This window comes from Spinacia oleracea, chromosome 1 (genome assembly GCF_020520425.1).
Source record: "Spinacia oleracea cultivar Varoflay chromosome 1, BTI_SOV_V1, whole genome shotgun sequence".
Lineage (NCBI taxonomy): Eukaryota > Viridiplantae > Streptophyta > Magnoliopsida > Caryophyllales > Amaranthaceae > Spinacia > Spinacia oleracea.
The window spans coordinates 84,518,117-84,541,570 of NC_079487.1; the positions used below are offsets into that span (position 1 = coordinate 84,518,117).

General features: G+C 37.9%; 1 protein-coding gene and 1 pseudogene across 1 annotated transcript; one reads left to right on the top strand and one right to left on the bottom strand.

Moving 5' to 3' along the window:
- The first annotated feature begins 637 nt into the window (after positions 1–637).
- LOC110778084 (protein TIC 55, chloroplastic-like) lies at positions 638–13,089 on the top strand. Its single transcript, XM_056834266.1, has 4 exons — positions 638–846; positions 1,299–1,401; positions 1,515–1,675; positions 12,030–13,089. Exons 1-4 carry the CDS (start codon positions 638–640, stop codon positions 13,087–13,089), a joined length of 1,533 nt encoding a protein of 510 aa, XP_056690244.1.
- Positions 13,090–14,335: 1,246 nt separating this feature from the next.
- On the bottom strand, positions 14,336–15,800 carry LOC110778085 (general transcription and DNA repair factor IIH subunit TFB1-1-like; annotated as a pseudogene).
- Positions 15,801–23,454: the final 7,654 nt, after the last annotated feature.

Below are 23,454 nucleotides of genomic sequence, written 5' to 3' on the forward strand. Positions count from 1 at the left end.
AGTACCAGTCACGTCTCAAACCCGGTGGAAAAGCCAAGCAGCTGGCGTTCGAGCTCCACGACGAGGAAGAGTTGGTCCTGTCCGAAGAAGAAGAACTAGAATTAGATGGTGCAGCGCCCAACTCCCTGGCCCGACGCCTGAAACTCTTGGAGAGACAGAGTTCGTTGATTCTAAAGCTGATGCCGAAGCTACCCAGAGCACCTACACCGGTGGAGACCGAACCAACCAATGGATATGCGACATCGCCCTTCTGCGAGGAGATCGCCAGAGTAACAATCCCGCACCAGTTAAGGCTCCCCATCTGGACGACCTCTATGACGGAACCTCCGACCCTTACCGGCATGCCAACGTCTACAAGCAGCGGATGTGGAAAATTGACATGCCATGGGACCTGGTCGAACCTGTCATGTGCAAATCCTTCGGAGGCACCCTCGACAGAGCAACACTGGAATGGCTCATGAACATCGCCCCTGGATACATATCTTGCCTCGCCGATCTGATCAACGCCTTTTACCAGCAGTTCGCCAGCTAGAGAAACATACGAGTGATCTTTATCGATTGGTCCAAGCTCCCACCGAATCGGTACGCAATTATTTAAACTGTTTCAATTGTGAAAAGATTAGTATAAAAAACGGTGATGTCAAGACAGCTATCGAAGCCTTCAAAAGAGGTCTCATCCCCAATTCGGAGTTGTACCGGGAGATCACCAAAATATCCATGTGCGACATTTGAAGAGGTCAGATCCAGAGCTAGTGCCCAAATGCGCCTGGAAGAGGATGATGCAACCCGGACGACGGCACCACGGCTAGCAGGGGCAGCAGCGATAGACGATGATTTTACTATTCTGTTATATGTATTTACTATTCCGTTATGATTTTCCCCCTCAAAAATATTTTCCATTTACTTTTACCTTTTTATTTGAGTGTGATAGGTTTTTCCAAATACATATCCGATATGTATTTGGACTTCCTCCTTCCAATGCATTAGCTAGCCGATGGCTAGCTAACCTTCATCGCATTTCAGTTAGTACTTTCATCACATTCTAGCTGACTTGTCAACTTTTACCTTTTTGTCAACTAATTTCGCCAAACGAAGCCTTGAAACACAATAATCTAAAATCGACGAACTCCTTGAAATTAATCTTTTGACTCAAATATCAATGCTTCAAAATTTTAGGTGAATTTTTTTTTCCAGTTGCCAGAACGATTATCATAAAGAAGTTCTAAATTCATTATTTTGGTATTATTCCGAAAAAGATACAGATAGCTGACTTATTTATCACATGATGTTTGATGTAGGCTAGCAAAACTTTCAGAAGGACAATTAGTTGATGGGAGGTTGGAATGTTTATACCATGGTTGGCAATTTGAAGGGGAAGGCAAATGTGTGAAGATACGTCAGGTCAATACTAGTACATCTTCTCTTAATCACCTTGAAATCCACTCTTTTCACTTTCCATTCTTGCTTAAAATGCATGATTCTAATGAAGTTCTTACATGAATCTAAACTAACAGCTACCAGCAGGAGCTAAAATTCCTAAACAAGCATGTGTGAAGACTTATGAAGTGAGATATTCTCAAGGAGTTGTGTGGGTGTGGATGTCCCAAAGATTCCCGCCAAATGCCGAGAAACTCCCTTGGTTTGAAAACTTTGCTAGGCCAGGGTTTCAAGATATCTCAACTGAAGGAAATAATGCCCTTGGTCCAAGTATGCATTCTATGTTAAGTCTAATAAATGCGGTTCAGTATTAATTAACAAGTTAATAATTCAGTGAGATCAAGTGAGCTGAATGCCTAGCTAGAGGCCGCTTCAGTTCAAGTGGAATTAATGATATTAATCCACAGCTTACTCTTGACTGAACCCGTAGGGTCACACAAATAGTACGTAAACGGATCAAGTATTTAATGGCATTAAATACTCCATCTATGAATATTCGGAACCGACGGATCTTGGTTTCAGTGGGAGCTAAGATCGTCACAGGCAAGAAATGAATACTCCGGAAACGATGATATTGCCGGAAACGGAAATATGGATCGTATCGGAAATATGAATATTATCCAAGTCGTAGATGTTGCCGGAAACGGAAACATGGTACGTATCGGAAAATATTGTTGGAAATGGAAATATTACCAGAATCGGAAATATTGCCGGAAACGGAAATATTGTCAGAATCGGAAATATTACCGGAATCGGAAAATAATTCCGGAAACGGAAATATTAAATATTTGTTCGAAACGGAAATTAATTCCGGAATCGGAAATATTAAATATTGGTCGTATCGGAAATAGATTCCGGAAATGGAAATTTAATCGGAAGCGTATCGTACGAATTAGCATCGGACGAGGCCTGCCGGACGAAGGCCCAGCACGAAGCCAGGCCATCGCCCAGCAAGCACGCACGCCACAGCCCAGCGCGCACAAGGCCGCGCATGCGTGGGCCGCGCTGCGTGGGCTGCTGCTCGCATGCGTGGGCAGCCCTTGTGGCTGCCGTGTGTGTGTGAGTTTGAGCTCATGCGAGATTCCTGAATCTGCAAGAGTCAGTGTATGATTAAATGTCTATTCCTATTGGATAAATTGATTAAGTAGAATTCATGTAGAATTCTAATTCCAATTAATTCGCATCCTACTAGGATTACGATTCCTTTTCCATAACTCTATAAATAAAGGCCTAGGGGTCATAATTTATATACAAGTTTCAAAGTATTCAAAAGTGAGTTTTTTGAGAGAAAATTCAAACACCCATCTTGCCCCAAAAGTGCCGAATTTTCTGAGTACCTTAAGGGCGATTCTAGTTGGTCAATCTTAAGGCGGATCCGGACGTGCTGTGGACTTTCTACGGAGGGACGACACTTGGAGTCCTAAAAGACTTGTTCTTGTTCGGTTCGGGCGCAGCTAGGGAAGGCACGCAACAAAGAGTATGCATCTAAACTATGCTAAATGATTATGTGTAAATAATATGTTTCCTGGGTTAATGGTTGTTTCCGCATGATCTATGTAATGTCATATGTATCATAACCTAACAGTGGTATCACGAGCCCCTTATTATTTTCATAATCTAAATTGCATGAACATGGTTAAATATTACAAATTTGCAAGAATTAAAAGGGGTGATTAATTTTCGTAATTGTTAATTAATTGCAAATTGCGTTTATTTAAATATATGTACGCAGTTTTTCGGCAGTTTCTTCATTACTCATCCGAATTGAGTGATTTTTGTGTCAATTCCGCATGTAAAAGGCATTCTAAAATTTTGACAAAAATACTATTTTTCTGCCGAACCCAGAATTCTCAAATTCGAAGCCTAACTATGACTTTTCGAAGGTTTTAGTTTTTCGGATGCAAAATTTCGTAAATTTAAGATGTTAAATTAAATATTTGCGATTCCTGTTGATAAATCTTGAATTTTTGATTGACCTACTGCATATGTTTAACAAGTTTGAATGCCTAGTCTTGTTAATTATGCAATCTAATTTGTAATTATGATTAATTTGTTGAAAATTAGAATAATTTAGAATTAATTTGATTTTCATAATTAATTGTAATTTAATTAGAAACCTATGATTAAAAACCACCATAAAAATTGTAAATTTACGATAAATTTTAAATTTTTATGACCTAGACTTGAATCCATATCAATCGGAAATCAATTGGATAATAAATTTTCGATTTTTTCGCCCTAAAATTATGAAATTAATAATATTTATTAATTTGTCATTAATTTTAAATATAAATTTTAAATTTTTATGCGATTCGTTCAAATAACTTGCACGCACGAAGCAATGGACGCTTCGTGTTACCCTTAAGGGGTGTTGTATAATGCGGGCATGCGACGACGAGCAAGGGAGCTCGTCGCCCGTGCGGCACGAATGCAATGAGCAAGGGCGTAGTGCACGAGCACAAGGCAGCAGCCCTGCCTTGTGTCGTGTGCCACGAGCAATGAACGGATGGGCATGGGCGAGGGGCGAGCCAAGGCAGTCGCGTGTGGGCAGCAAGCGAGCTGCGCCACAGCGCGCGCTGCCTCGCACAACAGCTCGCAGCCTCGTGCGCAGCGAGCGCAAGCTCGCGTGCCACGAGCGCTGCGCACAGCATCACTCGCGCGCACAGCGCGCGACGTCGCCCGCCCAGCGAGCGATGTCGCGCACCAGCGAGCGATGGCTCGCGCGCGCGCAGCGAGCGATCTCGCGCGCCTGCGAGCGATGGCTCGCGCGCACCAGCGAGCGATCTCGCGCGCCAGCGAGCGATCTCGCGCGCCAGCGAGCGAACCAGCGCGCCCAGCGAGCGATCTCGCGCGCGCACTGCGAGCGATAGCTCGCGTGCGATGGGGCGCTGTGCGGAGGCTTGCGTATGGGACAGCAGCAGCTATGCAACGAGCGCATGGGCTGCGCGCACATGGCCAGCAATGGCTGTGTGCGTACAGCCCATGGGCGTGCAACGCGTAGGGTGTTTGCGTTTCGATTAGATCGTTTTGAATGTTTAATTTGAAAATTTCAGTTCACGTAATTTTAATTAATTTTAAAATTAATAATTTGAATTAATTTCTTGGATTTTAATTTTGAATATTATAATTATAATAAATGGAATTTATTCTAATTATTTTACTAAAATTAAAATCATGAATTAATTTAAATGCGACTGAAATTAAATTAAATTTTTGGATTCAATTATAAATTTATATGAGCTTTAAATTTTAATTAAATTTGTATGTTTCCGGTTAGACTAGAAATACAATTTTATGTTTAAAATTAGTAAAGCATATGAATTTATTGGTTTGAGTGGGAGCGCTTTTTAGTCATAAACTCTTGATTAGGTCTACAAATCCTTAAGGTTAAAACAACTCGATTAGAATTAATAAGGACTGAATAATTGGTAGATTATTGGTGCCCTTGATTAATTGCTGCAAATGTTTACGTGATGCATAATGTGTTTAACTAACCAGCTATGTGGGCCATTCATGATAATGAATGGGTGAATGGTATATATTGTATATGTACTGTTTTGCAGGTTATGAAGTGACTAGTATGGCCCAAATAGGATAGAAAATATGGTCTGCGTACCATTAATTTGAATGTAATTGGTCTAAAGTACCAAAGTTATTTTTCAATTCAAATATGGTCTGCGAACCATCAAATAGTTGTAATTAGTTATAGCTTATCCTATTTGAAGAAAATGGTGCCTCCCACGGAGATTTTCAAGACAGACTTTGAAGTCAAAGCTTCAAGATGAAGTCGGGCCATACTAGATCACAAATATCTTATGCATGTTTTAAGTTATTTATTGCTTTAAATATGTCTTAAAATGCATGAGATCAAAAGCTTGATTATGTTGCATGATTAAGGATTTTAGTTCACTTAAAATCTAACCAACATAGTAAGAGCCTTAAGTTCCAAACTTAAAAATTGAGTTATAAGGTGCCATGCCAAAATATACACTTGCTTGGATATCCTTTACATCAATCTAGTAATAGTTTTCGCTCAGCGAGGTGTTACTTATTGGTCCTAAAGGGGCAAGGTACACAAATAATTGTGAGTACATGTTAGTTTTGGTGAAACTCAACGATATAAGTAAGGAGTCCTTTTATGTCGTGGCAAAATCGATAGGTTTACCTAATAAGTTCTTAGACGTACCTATCAACCAAGAATAGTTTCTAGACTATTAGCAAAAGGCTTTTGCTTACCTAAGATGTTCTAGGATTAAGTCGACAAACTGTGCTTAGTTCTTCAATGATTTTAGGATCTTGGAATCATTTTATTCACACCTGCCGGAACAATAAAATCGAATAAAATGCTAATAACTTGTTTGAATTGCATGGTTGCTTTAATTTCAAGTTATTATTCATGATAAATGTTTAGACTTTGCATGCTTCAATGTATGTTTTAATTAAATATCTTGCACTGCAATAAATCCTTTTAGAAAGGTAACAGTAAATTTCCTCGATTGGTAGTGAATCCAAGAACGATTCACGGAAATGAGAGAAAGTGAGCAATTTAAAATGTACGTTTCTTATAACGACTTTTATGGTTGTTTTCGAATATCAAATTCGAATGGCAAACCAATTGGTGCTTGTGAATTCAAAATACACTGTAGTTTTGAGATCATAAAGCATTGAGTTTAATACGCTCAGCTTTACCAATGGTTAACAACCTAATATCTTTGTCCATTTAATTCTCGAATGAGTCTAGTCCCTAGACATTCGAATAGATCGATGCTTAGAGAACTTTAGAAGCTTCTGGTAAGATCATCTAGTTGAAACAAAATATTCAACATAAATTAAAATGGTAAAGAACCTTGTTGGTGACATTGGACATGTCTAACAAAGTATAAAAGTCAACACTAAAGAATTCAATTCTTAAGACTATAAGAAAGGGTACAAGAAATAGGAAAACGAGGAACAAATGAAAGGAATTTACGATTCCGTTTCTACCTATAAATTTATGTTTAAAGAGAAGTGACCTAGCAATCAAACTTCCTTGGTATCATATACCGCTTGAGGTTCTTACTTCGGTAATAACTCAAATAATGGAAGCTAGGATACACTAATGACCTACAAGTGGGAAATGAAGCATGGCAATGCTACATTAGTTGTGGGGTCATCTAGTTTGTTTTAAGTCCTTTCAAAGGCTGGAACTTAATGGCTATTTTGTTCCATAATCAGCATACCTAAATTTCTGCTTCAAACACAGAAAGACTCACATTCAGAAGAACAAAAACAATGCTTGTTTGTTTGTTTATTTGAATGAAATGGTCAATTACTGGTTGAGTCAATATGCTTGATTAAAACAAACAACTCTTTAAAGAACTTTACTAGGTTCAAATCAAACCCTTGATTTGAGTTCCATTAAATCTTTGGCATTGTTGCTTAGACCATATCAACAAGTTAACATTCATAAGCTCTATTTTGATGGACTTTTGAAAGTTGGTTGATTTCTAGATCAACTTAAGACAAGCTAGTCTTACTTGTTGAAAGTAACAAAGAATATGAACTATTGTTAGAACGCCTAGACGATAGAGTTCAAAGCTAAAGAAAGGTTTTATGACTTTATTATTTCACATGGATTTGAGTGAATATAGGTTTATTTACTCAAAAGTGATATAAGTTGAATCTGTTTGGCTAGTTCAAAGATTCAGAAGTATAAAATCCACTCGGCAAGAAATCATAAAGATCTAGGTTAGATCATGTTGATGATTACTTGAGACCAAATATGATCATCAATGATTGTGTGTTGTAATTTCACAATCTAGCTCCATAAGATATGGCATATCTACGTTGGAATGATCGAAGTCAATTAGTACTTGATTCGATCAATGATGAATCATAAAGACTTTTCCTATAATTTCTAAAACAAAATGCTCAACTACCACCAAACTAAACCAAATTCGTCAAAGCTATTGAAAAGTAATTTCAGGATATCTTTTCAATTATATATATCTAAAGAGTTGCTAAACTCAGTGGGAGCTTAGTGTTTGTTATTCAACAAACTAAGGCCCAAGTCTAGATATATGTTTCATTGTGATTTATTCAAATGAGACACAAGGGTATTGTTTCTACCACGAATTTTTGAGAACATAATGTTTGTTTGCTCGAAATAATGTCCTTTTGGAGATTCGTTTCCAAAATGACAAGTGGGAGAAAATAGACCTCGAAAGTTTTCGAGGCGAACAACAAACATAAACGGACATTCCGGAGGCTTTTCGAAGTGCTTCAGAAAATCCGAACTTATTCTTTAAGGACTTTAGAAGTGGCTTTAAAGAATAGACATCTCTTAGAAGACTTTACAAGTGCTTCAAGGAGAACAGAATATTCAAAGGACTTTCAAGTGGCTATTGATATTCTATTGTTTGATGTTCTATACCCAAGTAGGCATAGAGTTCAAGTCACTGGAACTATGAGATTCTTCTATTAGATAGTAAGGAAACATAGAGTTCTGGTCAATGAAACTATGAGATTCTTCTATTCGATAGTGAAGAAACCTACAACTTGCAGTCAAACTATTATCATGTAGATTAATGAGTTTATGACTTGTAAGAAAGCTATGACGAAACCTAGATTCCCTAAAATGGTTAGAGGCCATATATAGACTCAAATGTTTTAAATGGTTAGAGGCCATAAAACATACTCAATGTTTTGATGACAAAATTGAAATTTTGTTGATTTGCAAGAATAGTTTCACACCTATTGGTTGCAAGTTTGTTTTAAGGATAAAAACCATCAAACATGGAATTGTGTTCACACACAAAGCTAGATTAGTTGCTAAAGGTTACAAGCAAATTCATGGCATGGATTGTGTTGAAACCTCATGCAAAATCGTAATGCTTAAGTCTATAATTCAAGCAATGATTGCATATTGGTACATATGGCAATTGGATGACAAAACGTATTCCTCAATCAAATGTTGGAATAAACTATGTACATGGTATGTCATAGGATTTGTGGATCCAAATAAATGCTTGAAAAGGAAAGCTAGCTTATGAAATCTAAAGTACAGATTTAAGCAAGCAATTGGGAATTAGAAAAGTATTTTAGTGAAGCTAATAAGTATTTTAGTTTCATAAAATATACATGATTCTTATAGATATATAAGAAGTTTAGTGGGAGTACATAAAAAACTTAAATTGGTCCTATGTGTATCACACACATATCTCTCTATTGTGAAATAACATTCAAATGCTAATGACTTAGATTTGAAATTATTCATCAATAATGGACCATGGCGAAACTTAGTACATACTGGGTATTAAGATCTATTTACAAAGATCTTATGATATTGTTTTGGATTAAGTAATGGCATTTACTAAATCAAACACGAAAGTCTCCATTGGAGATGTTCGACCCATGTGAATAAATCTAAGTAAAGGATGTTTGAACTATGTATAAGCATTTACTAAGTTAAACATCAAAGAGTCTAAATGAGATTCTTAACCTATATTATATGTCAAAGAATTTAGTTGGATTCAGTATCTACTGAAATTGAATGAGCTAAAGATACATGAATAGAATTCAATTGGGAATTATTCTGCAAAAGAATTTATCATGTATGATATAATATGAGGATCGCCAAAAACGTATCGTATGACTTTAGGCATGACGAACATATACCAGTCTCTATTGATCTAAGTAAAGATCAACTAGATCGAGATCAAGAATACTTATGGTACTTGAAAAGGTACATAGGAATAGTTCTTGATTCAAGGAAATAAAGATATGCTAAATATTGATGCTACACGCATAAACACTGGCAAAGGATCAAGCAAGACCCTTTGGAGTTAACCATTGATAAGGACGAGCTATAGAGCATCGTGTTTTGAAATGGCAACATGGGTTGGAGACCATGAGTTGTTGCGTGGGAAATTAAAATAATAATTTCTATGTTCCAAGATATAGTTGGAGAATCTTCCACATATCTTTGAACTGCCTGGATAGGTAAATCCAAACAAAGCATCACTAGCAACCTATACAGTTGAAGTAAAAGTAATTATTGCCTAAGAAGCAATAAAACAGGGTTGTTTAAAGTTCTTCACTGAACTTGGGTAGATCACCTATCTGCTGGCTTGATGGTTCTTCATTGAAAAATGCGTAGAACCACTCTTGAAGCAAGAAAAACGTCTGCTATCTTGATGGTTCTTCATTGCAAAATGAGTAAAACCACCATCGAAGTAAGAAAGACTAGATCACATAATAAACAAACTCGAAAAGATCTTATCATCATATCTCAAAGAACATTCGATGAAAAGGATGTTAAGATTGGCAAAGCATGATAACTAAACCTATGCAACAAGTGAGAAGCAACACTCACATTGTAGCACTGAAAATCAAGCATAGCTTTGAATTCCATGAATTGTTTTAGAAGATGGGTTTGAGGCCCATGGTTATAAAACATTGGGGTTGAACATTTATCATATATGAAATGTATTTTCATATTCCATTTAATCTTGGTTTAGTATTAAATGATGAGTCCCTTCAAATTTGACGATATATTCAAGATAGACTGTCAGGACCAGTCCTGTGACTAAGAAATGTCTATCAAGTGAACTTGAATGTCAAAGGTTGGAAATGGTCCCTAATCGGAGTTTTCTATAAAATTGGACGCATAGAAAACGTTAGACGATTAGAATGCAAGATGACTAGTAGTTCTGTTTCTTGAACTATGTGGACATGGCAATGTCATAATCATTTGCATAGATACTTACTTTGGGAAGACTAGTATCGGACAAGACCTATGAAACTTTACTGTAAGAGATGAAAGTCTGTCATAAGTAAATTTCATTAAATTATTAGACACTAAATCCTCAATACCTGAGTGATTTGAGATTACTTGTTTGAGAACTGGTTGCTTTGACGTTTACCAACCGTCGCACCGTAAAAGGAGGCTATAAAGGCAACGCTCAGGTAATCACCTATCAAACGAAGTCTAATCTCAAGATCGCAAGATTGGGATTGTCCTCCCATAAATCGGGATGAGATGCTTAAAAGTTGTACAAGGCCACTCGGAGAGCTAGAAACTGTGAAATGCATGGCCGTGCTCGGATGAATCATAGGCTATGATTATCTGTTTATTTGATCAGTTGAACTCTGAAACCGAGGAACACCTCTGGACATAATAAGGATGACAACTCTTACCTTATGTTCAAGAGCAAGCATCGAGCGACAAAGGAATTAGGAAATGCACACTTGTCCCTAAGGACAAGTGGGAGACTGAAGGAAATAATGCCCTTGGTCCAAGTATGCATTCTATGTTAAGTCTAATAAATGCGGTTCAGTATTAATTAACAAGTTAATAATTCAGTGAGATCAAGTGAGCTGAATGCCTAGCTAGAGGCCGCTTCAGTTCAAGTGGAATTAATGATATTAATCCACAGCTTACTCTTGACTGAACCCGTAGGGTCACACAAATAGTACGTAAACGGATCAAGTATTTAATGGCATTAAATACTCCATCTATGAATATTCGGAACCGACGGATCTTGGTTTCAGTGGGAGCTAAGATCGTCACAGGCAAGAAATGAATACTCCGGAAACGATGATATTGCCGGAAACGGAAATATGGATCGTATCGGAAATATGAATATTATCCAAGTCGTAGATGTTGCCGGAAACGGAAACATGGTACGTATCGGAAAATATTGTTGGAAATGGAAATATTACCAGAATCGGAAATATTGCCGGAAACGGAAATATTGTCAGAATCGGAAATATTACCGGAATCGGAAAATAATTCCGGAAACGGAAATATTAAATATTTGTTCGAAACGGAAATTAATTCCGGAATCGGAAATATTAAATATTGGTCGTATCGGAAATAGATTCCGGAAATGGAAATTTAATCGGAAGCGTATCGTACGAATTAGCATCGGACGAGGCCTGCCGGACGAAGGCCCAGCACGAAGCCAGGCCATCGCCCAGCAAGCACGCACGCCACAGCCCAGCGCGCACAAGGCCGCGCATGCGTGGGCCGCGCTGCGTGGGCTGCTGCTCGCATGCGTGGGCAGCCCTTGTGGCTGCCGTGTGTGTGTGAGTTTGAGCTCATGCGAGATTCCTGAATCTGCAAGAGTCAGTGTATGATTAAATGTCTATTCCTATTGGATAAATTGATTAAGTAGAATTCATGTAGAATTCTAATTCCAATTAATTCGCATCCTACTAGGATTACGATTCCTTTTCCATAACTCTATAAATAAAGGCCTAGGGGTCATAATTTATATACAAGTTTCAAAGTATTCAAAAGTGAGTTTTTTGAGAGAAAATTCAAACACCCATCTTGCCCCAAAAGTGCCGAATTTTCTGAGTACCTTAAGGGCGATTCTAGTTGGTCAATCTTAAGGCGGATCCGGACGTGCTGTGGACTTTCTACGGAGGGACGACACTTGGAGTCCTAAAAGACTTGTTCTTGTTCGGTTCGGGCGCAGCTAGGGAAGGCACGCAACAAAGAGTATGCATCTAAACTATGCTAAATGATTATGTGTAAATAATATGTTTCCTGGGTTAATGGTTGTTTCCGCATGATCTATGTAATGTCATATGTATCATAACCTAACATCAACTACACACGAGCTTCCATATGACCACTCCATTCTCCTCGAGAATCTCATGGACCCAGCCCACGTCCCAATATCCCATGATCGGACTGATTGGAGTGCAAAACGAGAAGACGCTCAAGCGTTGCTTTTTGAAGTCATAGAGAGAACAGACCGAGGTTTTGCTGGCTGGTGGGGAAAAGAAAGCGAGAAATCTATGTTAAATTTTCTGAGGTTTGAGGCACCATGTGTGCTCTCAAATAGTCGAGAGATAGTTGATGAAAAGGGAGAAAAAAACTACTTCAGCGGGCTCTTCCTTTGCAGGCCACCAGGGCAGGGGAAATCCATGCTAATTGTGAGGTTTGGAACCACTAAAAGATCGCCTCTTGCTAAATTCTTTCCCACGTGGTATTTCCACCAAAATGCTAGTAAGGTGTTTGAGCAAGACATGGGCTTCCTCTCATCCCAGAATGAGGTTTTGATCAGAGAGAAAGTCCCAACAAAGGAACTCTACCTGAATTTGAAGTCTTCTGACACTTGGGTTGCAGAATACAGGAAACGGATGGACAAAGTTGGGCATGGGATGCCTTATCATTTTGGGCATAGTATTATTTCACCCCCTGAAGTTCCAGCAGTTGTTGAGCATGCCCCAGCAGGTCTATTTGCTGGACTGTCGGCTCAATCTCCTGCTAAAGGTGGGCTTGGGACCATGTATGCTCCGAATTGGTCTAACCGGTATTTCCGACATGTGATCAATTGCAAGGAATGCAGTGGTGTCCTTAAAGCCTTTGAAACATGGAAAAAGGTCCTTTCTGTTATCGCTCTTTTATCCACTGGATTTGCCATACTTGTTTCAGGAAGGCAGTGGAAAGCTCTATGTTTAGTTACCACTTCATTGTGCTTGGCTGGAGTGTGTTTGTCAGACGATTGTGAAGGTTGCCTATATAAGGTCTACATGATATTTGATATGAAGAATGGGGATATTAGGTACAATGTGGTGCTCCTTGACATTCTTATTTGGCACAAATTGAAGGTTGTTACAATTTTCATGCCTAGATACAACTTACTCTTATTATTGTAAATGCGGTATTTATTCCTTGAGTTAGCAGTCCGTACCACACACTAATCGACCTGCAGCTGTTAGTCAGATAGGTGGTTTCAAAGATTGATGTGTTTTTTGTTTAGACCTACCATTGATATTAGACTATGAACTAGTAGATTTTTGAGATATTTAAACCAAATTTGTGTACTATGTGATGGAAAGGGAATGAGAGATTAGATATCATCTGTCTATATTATGCGGAATAAACCTAGGGATGTCAATGGGGCGGGGCGGATGTAGGTCCCTCCATCCCCATCCCCACCTAAAATTTTCATCTCTATCCCCGCCCCATCACCCATGGCGGGTACAAAATTTATCCCCATCCCCGCCCCAACGGGTATAAACTAAAATCCATCCCCGCCCCACCACCCAACTGGGTATCCATCCCCGTCTTATCCCCGCCTCATACCCGCGCCAGTACCCGCCAAAATTTTCTTATTTAGCAAACATTTTCCATGTATACGGAGTAATGAAAGTTAACATTCGAAAAAAAATACCGTATGACTAAAGTAACATATATAATCGGAAAAAAAATATGTCATAACAAAAAAAATCTCACCTAAATTCATATTATCACCTAAACATGCAAATAAATCCAAACTCAATCCATCACCCATGGCGGGTATGAAGCGGGGCGAGTGGGTATGGGGCGGGGTGGGCAGGGATGGGGCGGGTTCCACACAAAATCCACACCCGCCCCATCACCCATGGCGGGTACGATTTTTATACCCATCCCCGCCCCATCACCCGCCAAACCTACCTCCATCCCCGCCTACTTGGGGCGGATGCGGGTCGGGTCTCCTACGAAACCCGCCCCACTGACATCCCTAAATAAACCCTTTGATGCCAAGGGGGAGATGAAGCTGCGTTATTAAATTACTTCTGCAATCTGCATGTCATGATTCATGAAAACTTGATTCCAGGACACATCAAACAGTCCCTGTGAGGAGTCCATGGATTCAGAAATATGTTTTGGCAAAGGATGCTTGTTTGATTAACAACAGAATCATTGGGTGGCTGTTAGAAACCAGAGAGGATTCTTGAATTGGTAGGTAAATTTGAACATTCAATATAGCAAGCAAGAGCAGTGGACATTTTTCACTGGTGTTGGACTGTTAGATGTCGTTGGCTAGATAATGGTCAAATCATTGAGTTGGATGGTTCTTCTGCTACCAGAATTAATTTTCTTAACCCAAGATAGAGTTGAATATGCATGCAATTTAGAACAAATTAACCATAGCACTAAAAGAGATTCATTATAGTACAACTACAATTAGTAGTATCACAAGCATTGAATCCTGATGTATTTCTGCATTACTCTGTTGTCTGCATTACCTTTATGGCAAGTTCAGACTTGATCATAGAATCATATAATCCTACAGATCTAATGTGAGAAATCGATTCCTTCATACAAGTATAAGCTTCCCGTGTGTAGCTTTGACTAGTTCTGAATGCATTAGCTTGTTGGCGGCAGAAATAGTCTCTATGGTTGTCGATACCAAGTAGTGCTAGTACAGGTTCATCATGTGCTCCAAGATCCTCAATCTCTGTCATTCTGGAAATTCTATTCTTCCGCTCTTCTGATACTTGATGATCAATTAATTGCACTTGTTGAATTCTTGCAAGTCCCTTCGCCACACTCAGTGTGTCTCCTACCTTTAAATCTTTAGGGGTGCCTTATAGTACAACTGCACCATGGCGATTGATCTCTTGTAAAATATTCCTTTTGTATAGGTCAGTATGGTCATAGTATTCCGTGTTACCATCACGAGTACGTCCGCGATCCGCTTCATCAGCTTCTAAGTCTATTGTAGCATCCACCTTTCTGATCTTATTACGCGCTTCAATAGTAAGTATATCATCCTGATGGAAGAAAATAGCAAGCTCCTCATCATCAGCTGCTTCTGCAGCAGCAACTTGGACATTTTTGGTACAAAGAAGATATTCAGCTCTGCAGAACTTAGCCCAGAAATCTTTTTCTGAGATCTTGTGTGGTACATTGGTAAGAAATGCCTGACAGACTGCTGGTTTCTCAGCAAAGATCTGATGTATGATTTCTGGTGTCAATTTGAATGAGACTTTGTTTGTCAGACCATCAGTTACTGGGTTGATTCTGTGCGAAATCAGAGAACTTGTTAATCCCACTTGCTGCTTTCTCTTTCTTGTAAGACTCAATTCTTGAGAATGACCCGCTTTCCCAATAGCAGATACTTGACAACTCTTTTTGGGAATACCTACATGCTTACAGACGAACTCCCGACATATATCCCTGGAGTTGAATGACTCGAATTCGAAAATATATCCACCACATCCTTTATTCTTGATCAAATTTAGCAAAGCAGGGTTATTTGGTCCTTCATTGGAGCATCTATGGCTTTGAATTGATTTAAAAGGAGACCTGAATCGAGAATTCGAAGTGGGATCAACGGGGACGAATTCGAATTCATCCAGGCTCATCTTCAAGACTCCATCTATGCCGGGGGTTTTGGTAGTGGTTTTATACTTCACAAACATCTCCACCATTGACACCATATCAGCTCTTAGTGCCATGTTAGATTTATTTGTAAGCAACGTCATATGTATATAATTAGGGTTCATGAAGCAACGTCAACCTAATAGGAAAGTAGGAGGGAACCCTAATTAATTTATTAATTACTGTCTAAGCAACGATTATACTGTATATATACTGTATGTAATTACTGTATAGATTTATATACTAACGTCAACCTCTTAATTTCCTCCTACTTTCCTACTAGGATTAGGATAACTTATTTGTTCCCTTTGATCCGAATCTAGATATGATTTCATTAAGAAATATTATTTTCAAGATTTGTTACACATATATGGAAAGTTAAAAAAAATATATATCTAAATTGACAGGAATTTTTGGATTATTAGTGTGATACTAGTGAGCACAAATATATCTACCTACACAAATTCTTATTTACAATGGGTGTACAATAAATATTGTACACCGAAGTAAAAGTTGACTTAAAATGCTTTAAAGTTACATTTATATATGTAAAAGTTATCTATTTTTTAATGATAAATTTTTCATTTGAATAAAAAATTATTTCTTCAAAATCACTAATAATGTATAAATTAATCACTTAACCCTTTAAAATGTTTATCTCTCAACTTTTTAATTTTACAATATAAAAGTTACAGAAAAATAGGTTAAAGTTACGAAAAACTGCATAAAAGTTATCTTGGTGTACAATAAATTTATTGTACACCTTGTGCGCGCAAGACCTTTTGATCTACCTATCAATTACACTAGTGAGCACAAAATCTAATTGTTTTTTTTTATGTTTTTATTATTATTGTAGTCCAATTTTTTTATTGGCCAATTTGAAGCCCAATATTATAAGGTTTATATTTAGAAAATAACAAATTCAAATAATACGCATTCAAATAATACGTGATATTGATTGTTTCTTTTTAATTTTTATATATTCAGCAACAATAAGTACTCAGCATAACAAGATATAGATGACTGAAGTTAGACTTCGATCTGATTAAATATTACAACAAAATGCTATCTTTATATTTTTGCTTTTTTATGTTAATCTTTGAATTTATATATTTATTTATTCAAAAGCCACTACAAGAAAATGTCGTACATAGTGACGCTTTTTAAGAGGGTCGCAAGATATTTGAGGCCGGGAAAACTAGGCATGCATATAGTGACGTCTTTAATCGCCGAAATAAATATTGACGGAAAAAACAGTCACAATATACCAAAATAAACACATGTTACATACGTGTCCTTGCTTCCCGCTTAGTACAACCCCACTTTTCACAAACCCACGAAGTCCTCAACCTCCTCACTCTCAACCGTCTCGCCCTCACTCTCAAGTCTCAACCCACTCGCCCTAACTCGATCTATCTTTAGCAAGCTCAGATTATTCTCGAAAAAATCCCAGATTATTTTCAAGCAAACGATCTCCTCAAATTCTCATCCCTTTCAAGTTTAAATGGGAAATCTGGAGCACGTAATTCTCACTCTTCACCTCTTATTTCATCTTCAATTACACGCTTATTTGTTTTAGATTTGGATTTCATGATTGATTTCGTAATTGCAATATCCAAGACTCCGTATATCTTAGATCATCGGTAAATTTTTTAACAATGTTATATACCTATATCTTAGATCATGTTAATTGTACAATTAATTTCTGCAATTGAGTTTTAGGGGAGAGGTGTCAATGGAACAAGGATGGGGTTAAGGAATGGGTTGCTTTTATGGGAACCAGGGACAAAAAAGTCTACAGATTTAGGACCTTTGAATTTTAAGGGGAAAACATGTTCTAATTAAAAATTCTGCAATTATTTTTTGTTTGTTGTGACTTCCATAGTGAATTGATCGAGTTTATACTGTGAATATGAGACTTTGATTTTTTAGTTATACGGATTAAGCAGAGGCTTTGCTTGTGTTCCTGGTTGTGCCAAGCATGCATCTATTCATTAGGGTTATTATCTGGTTCAGCTTAAATTCAGTATATGACAAATGCAGTAGAAATTATTTGATTTTCGGGATGATTGAAGTTTTAAGTTTGATTAGAAGTTGTTGCGTTGCTTGAATTTAGAATATACTGGTGATGAATTTAGAATATACACACTTAATTTGATTTTGATTAAAAAGCAGAACTTTAATTTCTTGAAGTTGAATGAGCATATTTAGTCGATGCAGTATATCACAGGTGCTTGTAAGAGCTCTCCTAATAATTAAATGCGATCACTTCCGGTGTTAATGGTAATATACTTAGTATAATTAAATTATATTGGTCAGAAAAATTGTAAAGAAGACTTATTTGCATTATATCTCAAAATTACCGCTGTTTATGGCTCTATTCCTTGGGTTTGAGTAAGAAAAATAGTTACAAAGATTAAGAGACTTTGATTTTAAGTCTTCAGAAAAAGGTTTCTCTATTTGAAAATTACCAGTCATGTTGCTTGAATTAATATCTTTTTAGTTTTCTACGCTAGCTCTAATTTTTTTTATCGCACCTTCGTCTTGCATATTCTGTGTTTTCCATGTTATGGGATCAAGTCCTTGGTCTGTAGTGTAATTGTAGACCTACGCTTGATACGATGTAGTGTGATTGCAGAGCTACTTGTTTATTACCTGATACGATGCAGAGTTCTCTTGTTTGATGTTTATACTTCTGCTTTGGTGGAAAATCTCTTACTAATCAAGTCTTTTACACCTTACGATTGGGTATAAAAATTGTCTTCTATTGCTACTGCTGTTACTTTCTCCACAATAACATAGATTCTACCTTCCCTCTACCTATGAATATACACAACATGCTGACTCTTTGTGAATAATACTATTCAGAACATGTTCAGAACATGTTCTTTCATCGTGTTTAGCTAGAATCAGGGAGGTCGGGAAGGTAAATCAAATCAGTTTCTCCGTAATTCTGTATTACTTATGTTTATGCGGCTACCTGCTATTTGGCATTTGACAGTAAAAATTTATATTAATACATACTAGCAAGAGTGTATAGAGCTCTCTGCATTTTAGTCTGCAATATGCCCTTCCTGGCATACCTATGTGGGCAAGCGTATATTGGTAATTGGTACTACTCTTTGTGAATAATACTATTCAGACCATTTTCACAGGTCAATGCTACAACAACTGAAGCACTAATAAATCTACACATATCCTCAAGCAGATTTTTCATTCCCTTTTCCATCTACACATTGAATCAGGTTTTCGTCTACTTAATGTCTTCATAGCACTTACTTTTGGGTACTGCTTTTTGGGAGGGGGAAGGGTTCTCATTCCAAGTTTATGTCTTGCTCAAGATGTTACCCTTATGTAGTGGCTATGCTTATGGATCCTGGAGGGTTTTCCTTTTTAAATGTAGTTGCCTCCATTAGATGCTTGATGCCTAAGGAGCCAGTTGCTAAGTCTTCAGAACTTTAGGTAATCATGTTGTTTATTGCTTTGAAACTTGGGATGTTGAACTTAATTAGTTGCAATTAAATTATGCAGATTATACGAGTGTACTAGTATGAACAAGGAATTAGTTAAATCAGCTTGAGTACCTTTAGTTTTAATCAATAGATTAACTACGGAGACAAAAATACAATAAAAAAGACAGCTGAAAGCTGAAATTAGGGGATAAAAATACAGTATATTGTGCACTTATCTGAGCAGAATGCTTGTTTTTCTTTTCTTATTGTCATTTTATGCTTCTGTAGACAACGAACTTGTGTGTTGTAGTTTTTTGCCCTAACAAATTCTTTAATTTTATGTATGATAACTAGAGTTAGTAGATCCCTGCATAAAGCTTAAGATGTTATGATAAGATAGATATTATAAACCCTTCACATGCATAAGAAAAAGGTGCGGATGCACTGACTAGATAAAGATGAGAACCCAATGTCGGAGCCTGCCCGCATTTCTCGAGACTGGGGCAGGAGTTGTGACAAATGGCCTAACAACAGGTTGACCACTGAAATTAAGAAAAGTTTGGCTAAAATGAAAACAAAATAAATCAGCATCATTAGATTTATAAAAATACAGATATGGATCTAATGCCACCATCTAAGCAGTCAGACCAGAATAACCAAATAGTGTAAAAGAAGATAATTTCCACAATCAAATGGTCAGTTGGTTGGTTGTAATATCCCTGCATCTTAAGACACTGGCCAAAGTCAGTCCTTCTGCTGACTCTGTTATTATTAGTGTTTGCAATTTTTTCCTTCTTGCAGTTCATGATGCACCGGAATATAGGACTCCTAGTATGGTTCAATACCTTTAGATATAGGCTTTCATCATGTACACCATAATCTTCCACTTAATGATGCACTGGAATATAGGACTCCTAGTATGGTTCAAAACCTTCAGATCAGTGTGCATATCAGCAGCAAATCAGTCTGTGTAGATACCTACTTTTGTCCCCATTCCCGAAAGGGAAGGTTCGATGATGAGAACATAAATCTCCACTTAGCAACGCATCTCCTATAAAATAACGAATCTCGATCACCCTTTTCATTTCACCCGAAACCTGCTATTTATAGAAACCTGCTATTTATGGAAGCCTGCTAAAAATAGTAAACTGCCGTAATGGGTAGTTGTCAAAAGTGGCAAGTCATAAAAGATAGAAACCCGTCAGAATTAGGTGTTGCACTCCAACATAAATCCTAAATGAGATAGAAATTACAAGAGGAATCCTATTCCTAATATGATTCGAAAATAGGAGTTACGTATTAATTAAAATCCTAACGAGCCTAGAGTTCGTAACGGGCCCAGACGCATTCCGTCATAAAGTTAATACGCACTAAAAGACTCGAATAAGTCTCAAACACTCCGGATTCTAAGAGTCCAAATCTGACGAAGAAAACAGCCCAGACCCTATTATCAACGCCTGGCTCTGGGCGCCGAAATCTTCGGCGCCCAGCCCTGGGCGCTGAAATTACCTGGGACGTGTTCTTTCCTAATTCTTCGTGGATTAGAGCTCTACAATTCTATCTTTCCACGAACTCTTCCCTATAAATACAACCCCAAATTCGATGTGAACACAACACACAATTCATTTTCTGAGTATTGACTCCAACCCCTAAGCCTAAGCCTCACGCTGCGAAATTGATCCCGCGTTCTGTCGCAATCGATCCAAAAATCGAACAGAACGTATCCTGTCCCGTAACTTGAGATTCGTTAAATAAAAGGAGAAATAGCAAAGTCAAAGTGGTTAGTTTTATGAGAACGGTGACGCACCTCTCAAGGGTGCGTCGTAATGTGTCCCTTTTCCATGATTTAATTGCTTTCCCCGCCCTTTTATAAACTGTTAAACTAATTAAATATGATTGTTCTATCACGCCTAATAAAGATAATATTTTGGGAAATTGAACTATCATGCTAGGCCCCTTTAAGCAATCTAAATCAGATAATCGCGATTGATCTAGTATTATGTGTTGCATATTGTTAAAATCAACTCAGATTAGTTTAATAGTTAACGCATGTCCCTTCAATTATTTATGCTGAGCTAGTAAGGATATTCTGCCTCTGGAGTTATCGAAGAGCGAGTTCTCCTCTCGGTAGTTACAGTCCCCCGAACCCTCAATCTCTACCTTGCGGGTGTATGTTGAGAGATCCCCACACCAGGGATCATAAGGGAACCTATGGCCGTCGTGGTCAAACATAATTGCACTCCCTTTATGCCACGATAACCGGGTTTTGTCAGTTTTTCTCATTGTCATTAAAAACTGAATGGCGACTCCTATATTACTAGTCAATTAGGTGTAAACTCACAGGAAATCCAATTACACTTGATTTGACAAAAAGAAACGTCACACCCACGAGGGACGAGGTCACGCATTAGCCTCGTGCTTTTTCGACCCCCCTCACAGTCTGCATATCAGTTCATATCAGTTGTAGATCAGTCTGCAGATCAGAAGAAAATCAGCAGCAGATCAGTGCAGATTAGTGCAGATCAATCTGCATATCAGTGTGCATATGAGTTTGCAGATCAGCATCAGATAAGTGTGCAGATCAACAGTAGATCAACATCAGATTAGAGTGCAGATCATTGTGCACTTTCAGTAGCAAATCAGTGCAGTTCAACAGCAGATTAGAGTGCAGATCATTGTGCACTTCAGCAGCAAATCAGTGCGCAGATCAGTCGATCTGCAGATCAGCACCAAATCAGTCTGTAGACTAGTATAGGTTAGTGCAAATCAGTGTAGATCAAATAGCAAAAAAACTACAACAGCAAAAAACTACAACAGAAACAACTACAACAGCAAAACAACTACGACATAAACAACTACAACAGCAAAAACTGGTGTAATCCACAGACACAATCACACATAGGCTTTGTCTTTAGCATAAATAAATCTTCTTGTCTTTAAGCATAAATAGGCACATACATAAATAAGTTGTTCATTTGACTTTCCCCAAAACAAAATACATATTAGTGAAAGCTAAGAAACCTAATCTAATCACATAGTGCTCCTAACTACTGAAAGCTTAGAACTAGTTTGGATTCTCGGGGGAGGTGTTGTGCTTGTTGATGCTTGGCTAGCTCCTTCTTGGGGAAAAAGACTTGTTAGCGATGCTGTTTGGCCCCGCCCCTTGAGAAGAAGCCTGTGAAAATGAGAAAGATATTCGATTAGAGTATGATCATAAACTTTAAAAAGCACAAAAAACACACAAGACATATACACTAACCTTCCTTGCAATCCTTTCCTCATTTTTCTTCCTTTGTTCTTTAACCCATGGAGTTTGCAGTGGTGGTATACCAACATTTGTCGTTGTAATTCTTGGTCCAGCTACAGACGGGATTTTACAACTCTTGGCATAGTCCCCAGTGGTTTGCCTAAACCATTCTTCACCATCTTCATACCCCTCTTCTTCCCCTGCCTCCCACTCTATGCCTAGGTCACTGAATTCACTGCTTGAAGACGACCCAAATCCACTCTCCTCATGTAATACCCCGAATTTTTAAAACTCGATTAATTATGCTTAATTAATTTTATTTAGCTTTAAATCGTTTTAAATCCTAAATTCGAACTTTATTTTTAATTAACGAAGTTTTATTTCGCTCGATTTTTTTTAATATTGCTACACGATTTATCTTTCAGTTTAAAATTCAAATTCATATTTACGAGCTTAACGCCCTTTTTAAATTTTAATTATTTTCGGGTTTCTAATAATTTTGAAACGTTCTTATTTTATTCGAAAATTAAATTTATTTTTCGTTAAACGATATTTTTTGTTATAAAGAATTATTTTAAAACTTGATTTTAATTAAACTTTTCTATTTTTATAAATTTCTGAAAATTACAACAATTTTTGAATTTTTGCCTAATATTGTGAAATTACGAAAATGCCCTTAAGGAATCAAAATTCCATTTTGCTCTTTTCCCTTGCTCTCCACGTACCAAGAAGGAATTTCTTCCTTCCCTCCTTCCCTCATTTCTGTCCAAGTTCACCCCTTGGACCCCAAGCAATTCTCCTTCTTCTTCACTCTACTTCACCTTATTATCAGACATAAATTTTCACCCAACCAAAATCAATTACCAAAAATAGAAACTGAAAATCATCCTCCCTTGTTTCCTCTGATTCGAACCACCACAACAAACACCACCAACAACCACATTTGCCACCACCTCAACCACCGACTACCACCACTATCACCTCCGTCCCACACCACTCAACCACCCTGACCACCGCCCACCGTCACACGCACCACCGTCCCCTGCTTCCCCTCCTTCGCAACTCCCCTGCCTCTCCCTCTTTTCTCTTCGCTGCACTACACCCGCAGCCACCAACTCAGCAACACCACCACCTCCAGCCACCATCACCACCTTCCCAACCAACTGCTGCCC

Bases quoted from the DNA above. Each gene is read 5' to 3' on its own strand.
- LOC110778084 (XM_056834266.1), top strand. From the start codon at position 638: ATGTCAAGACAGCTATCGAAGCCTTCAAAAGAGGTCTCATCCCCAATT. The intron at 847-1,298 runs GTTATATGTATT...TGTTTGATGTAG, and splicing joins GACGATGATTTTACTATTCT to GCTAGCAAAACTTTCAGAAG. The intron at 1,402-1,514 runs GTCAATACTAGT...CTAAACTAACAG, and splicing joins AATGTGTGAAGATACGTCAG to CTACCAGCAGGAGCTAAAAT.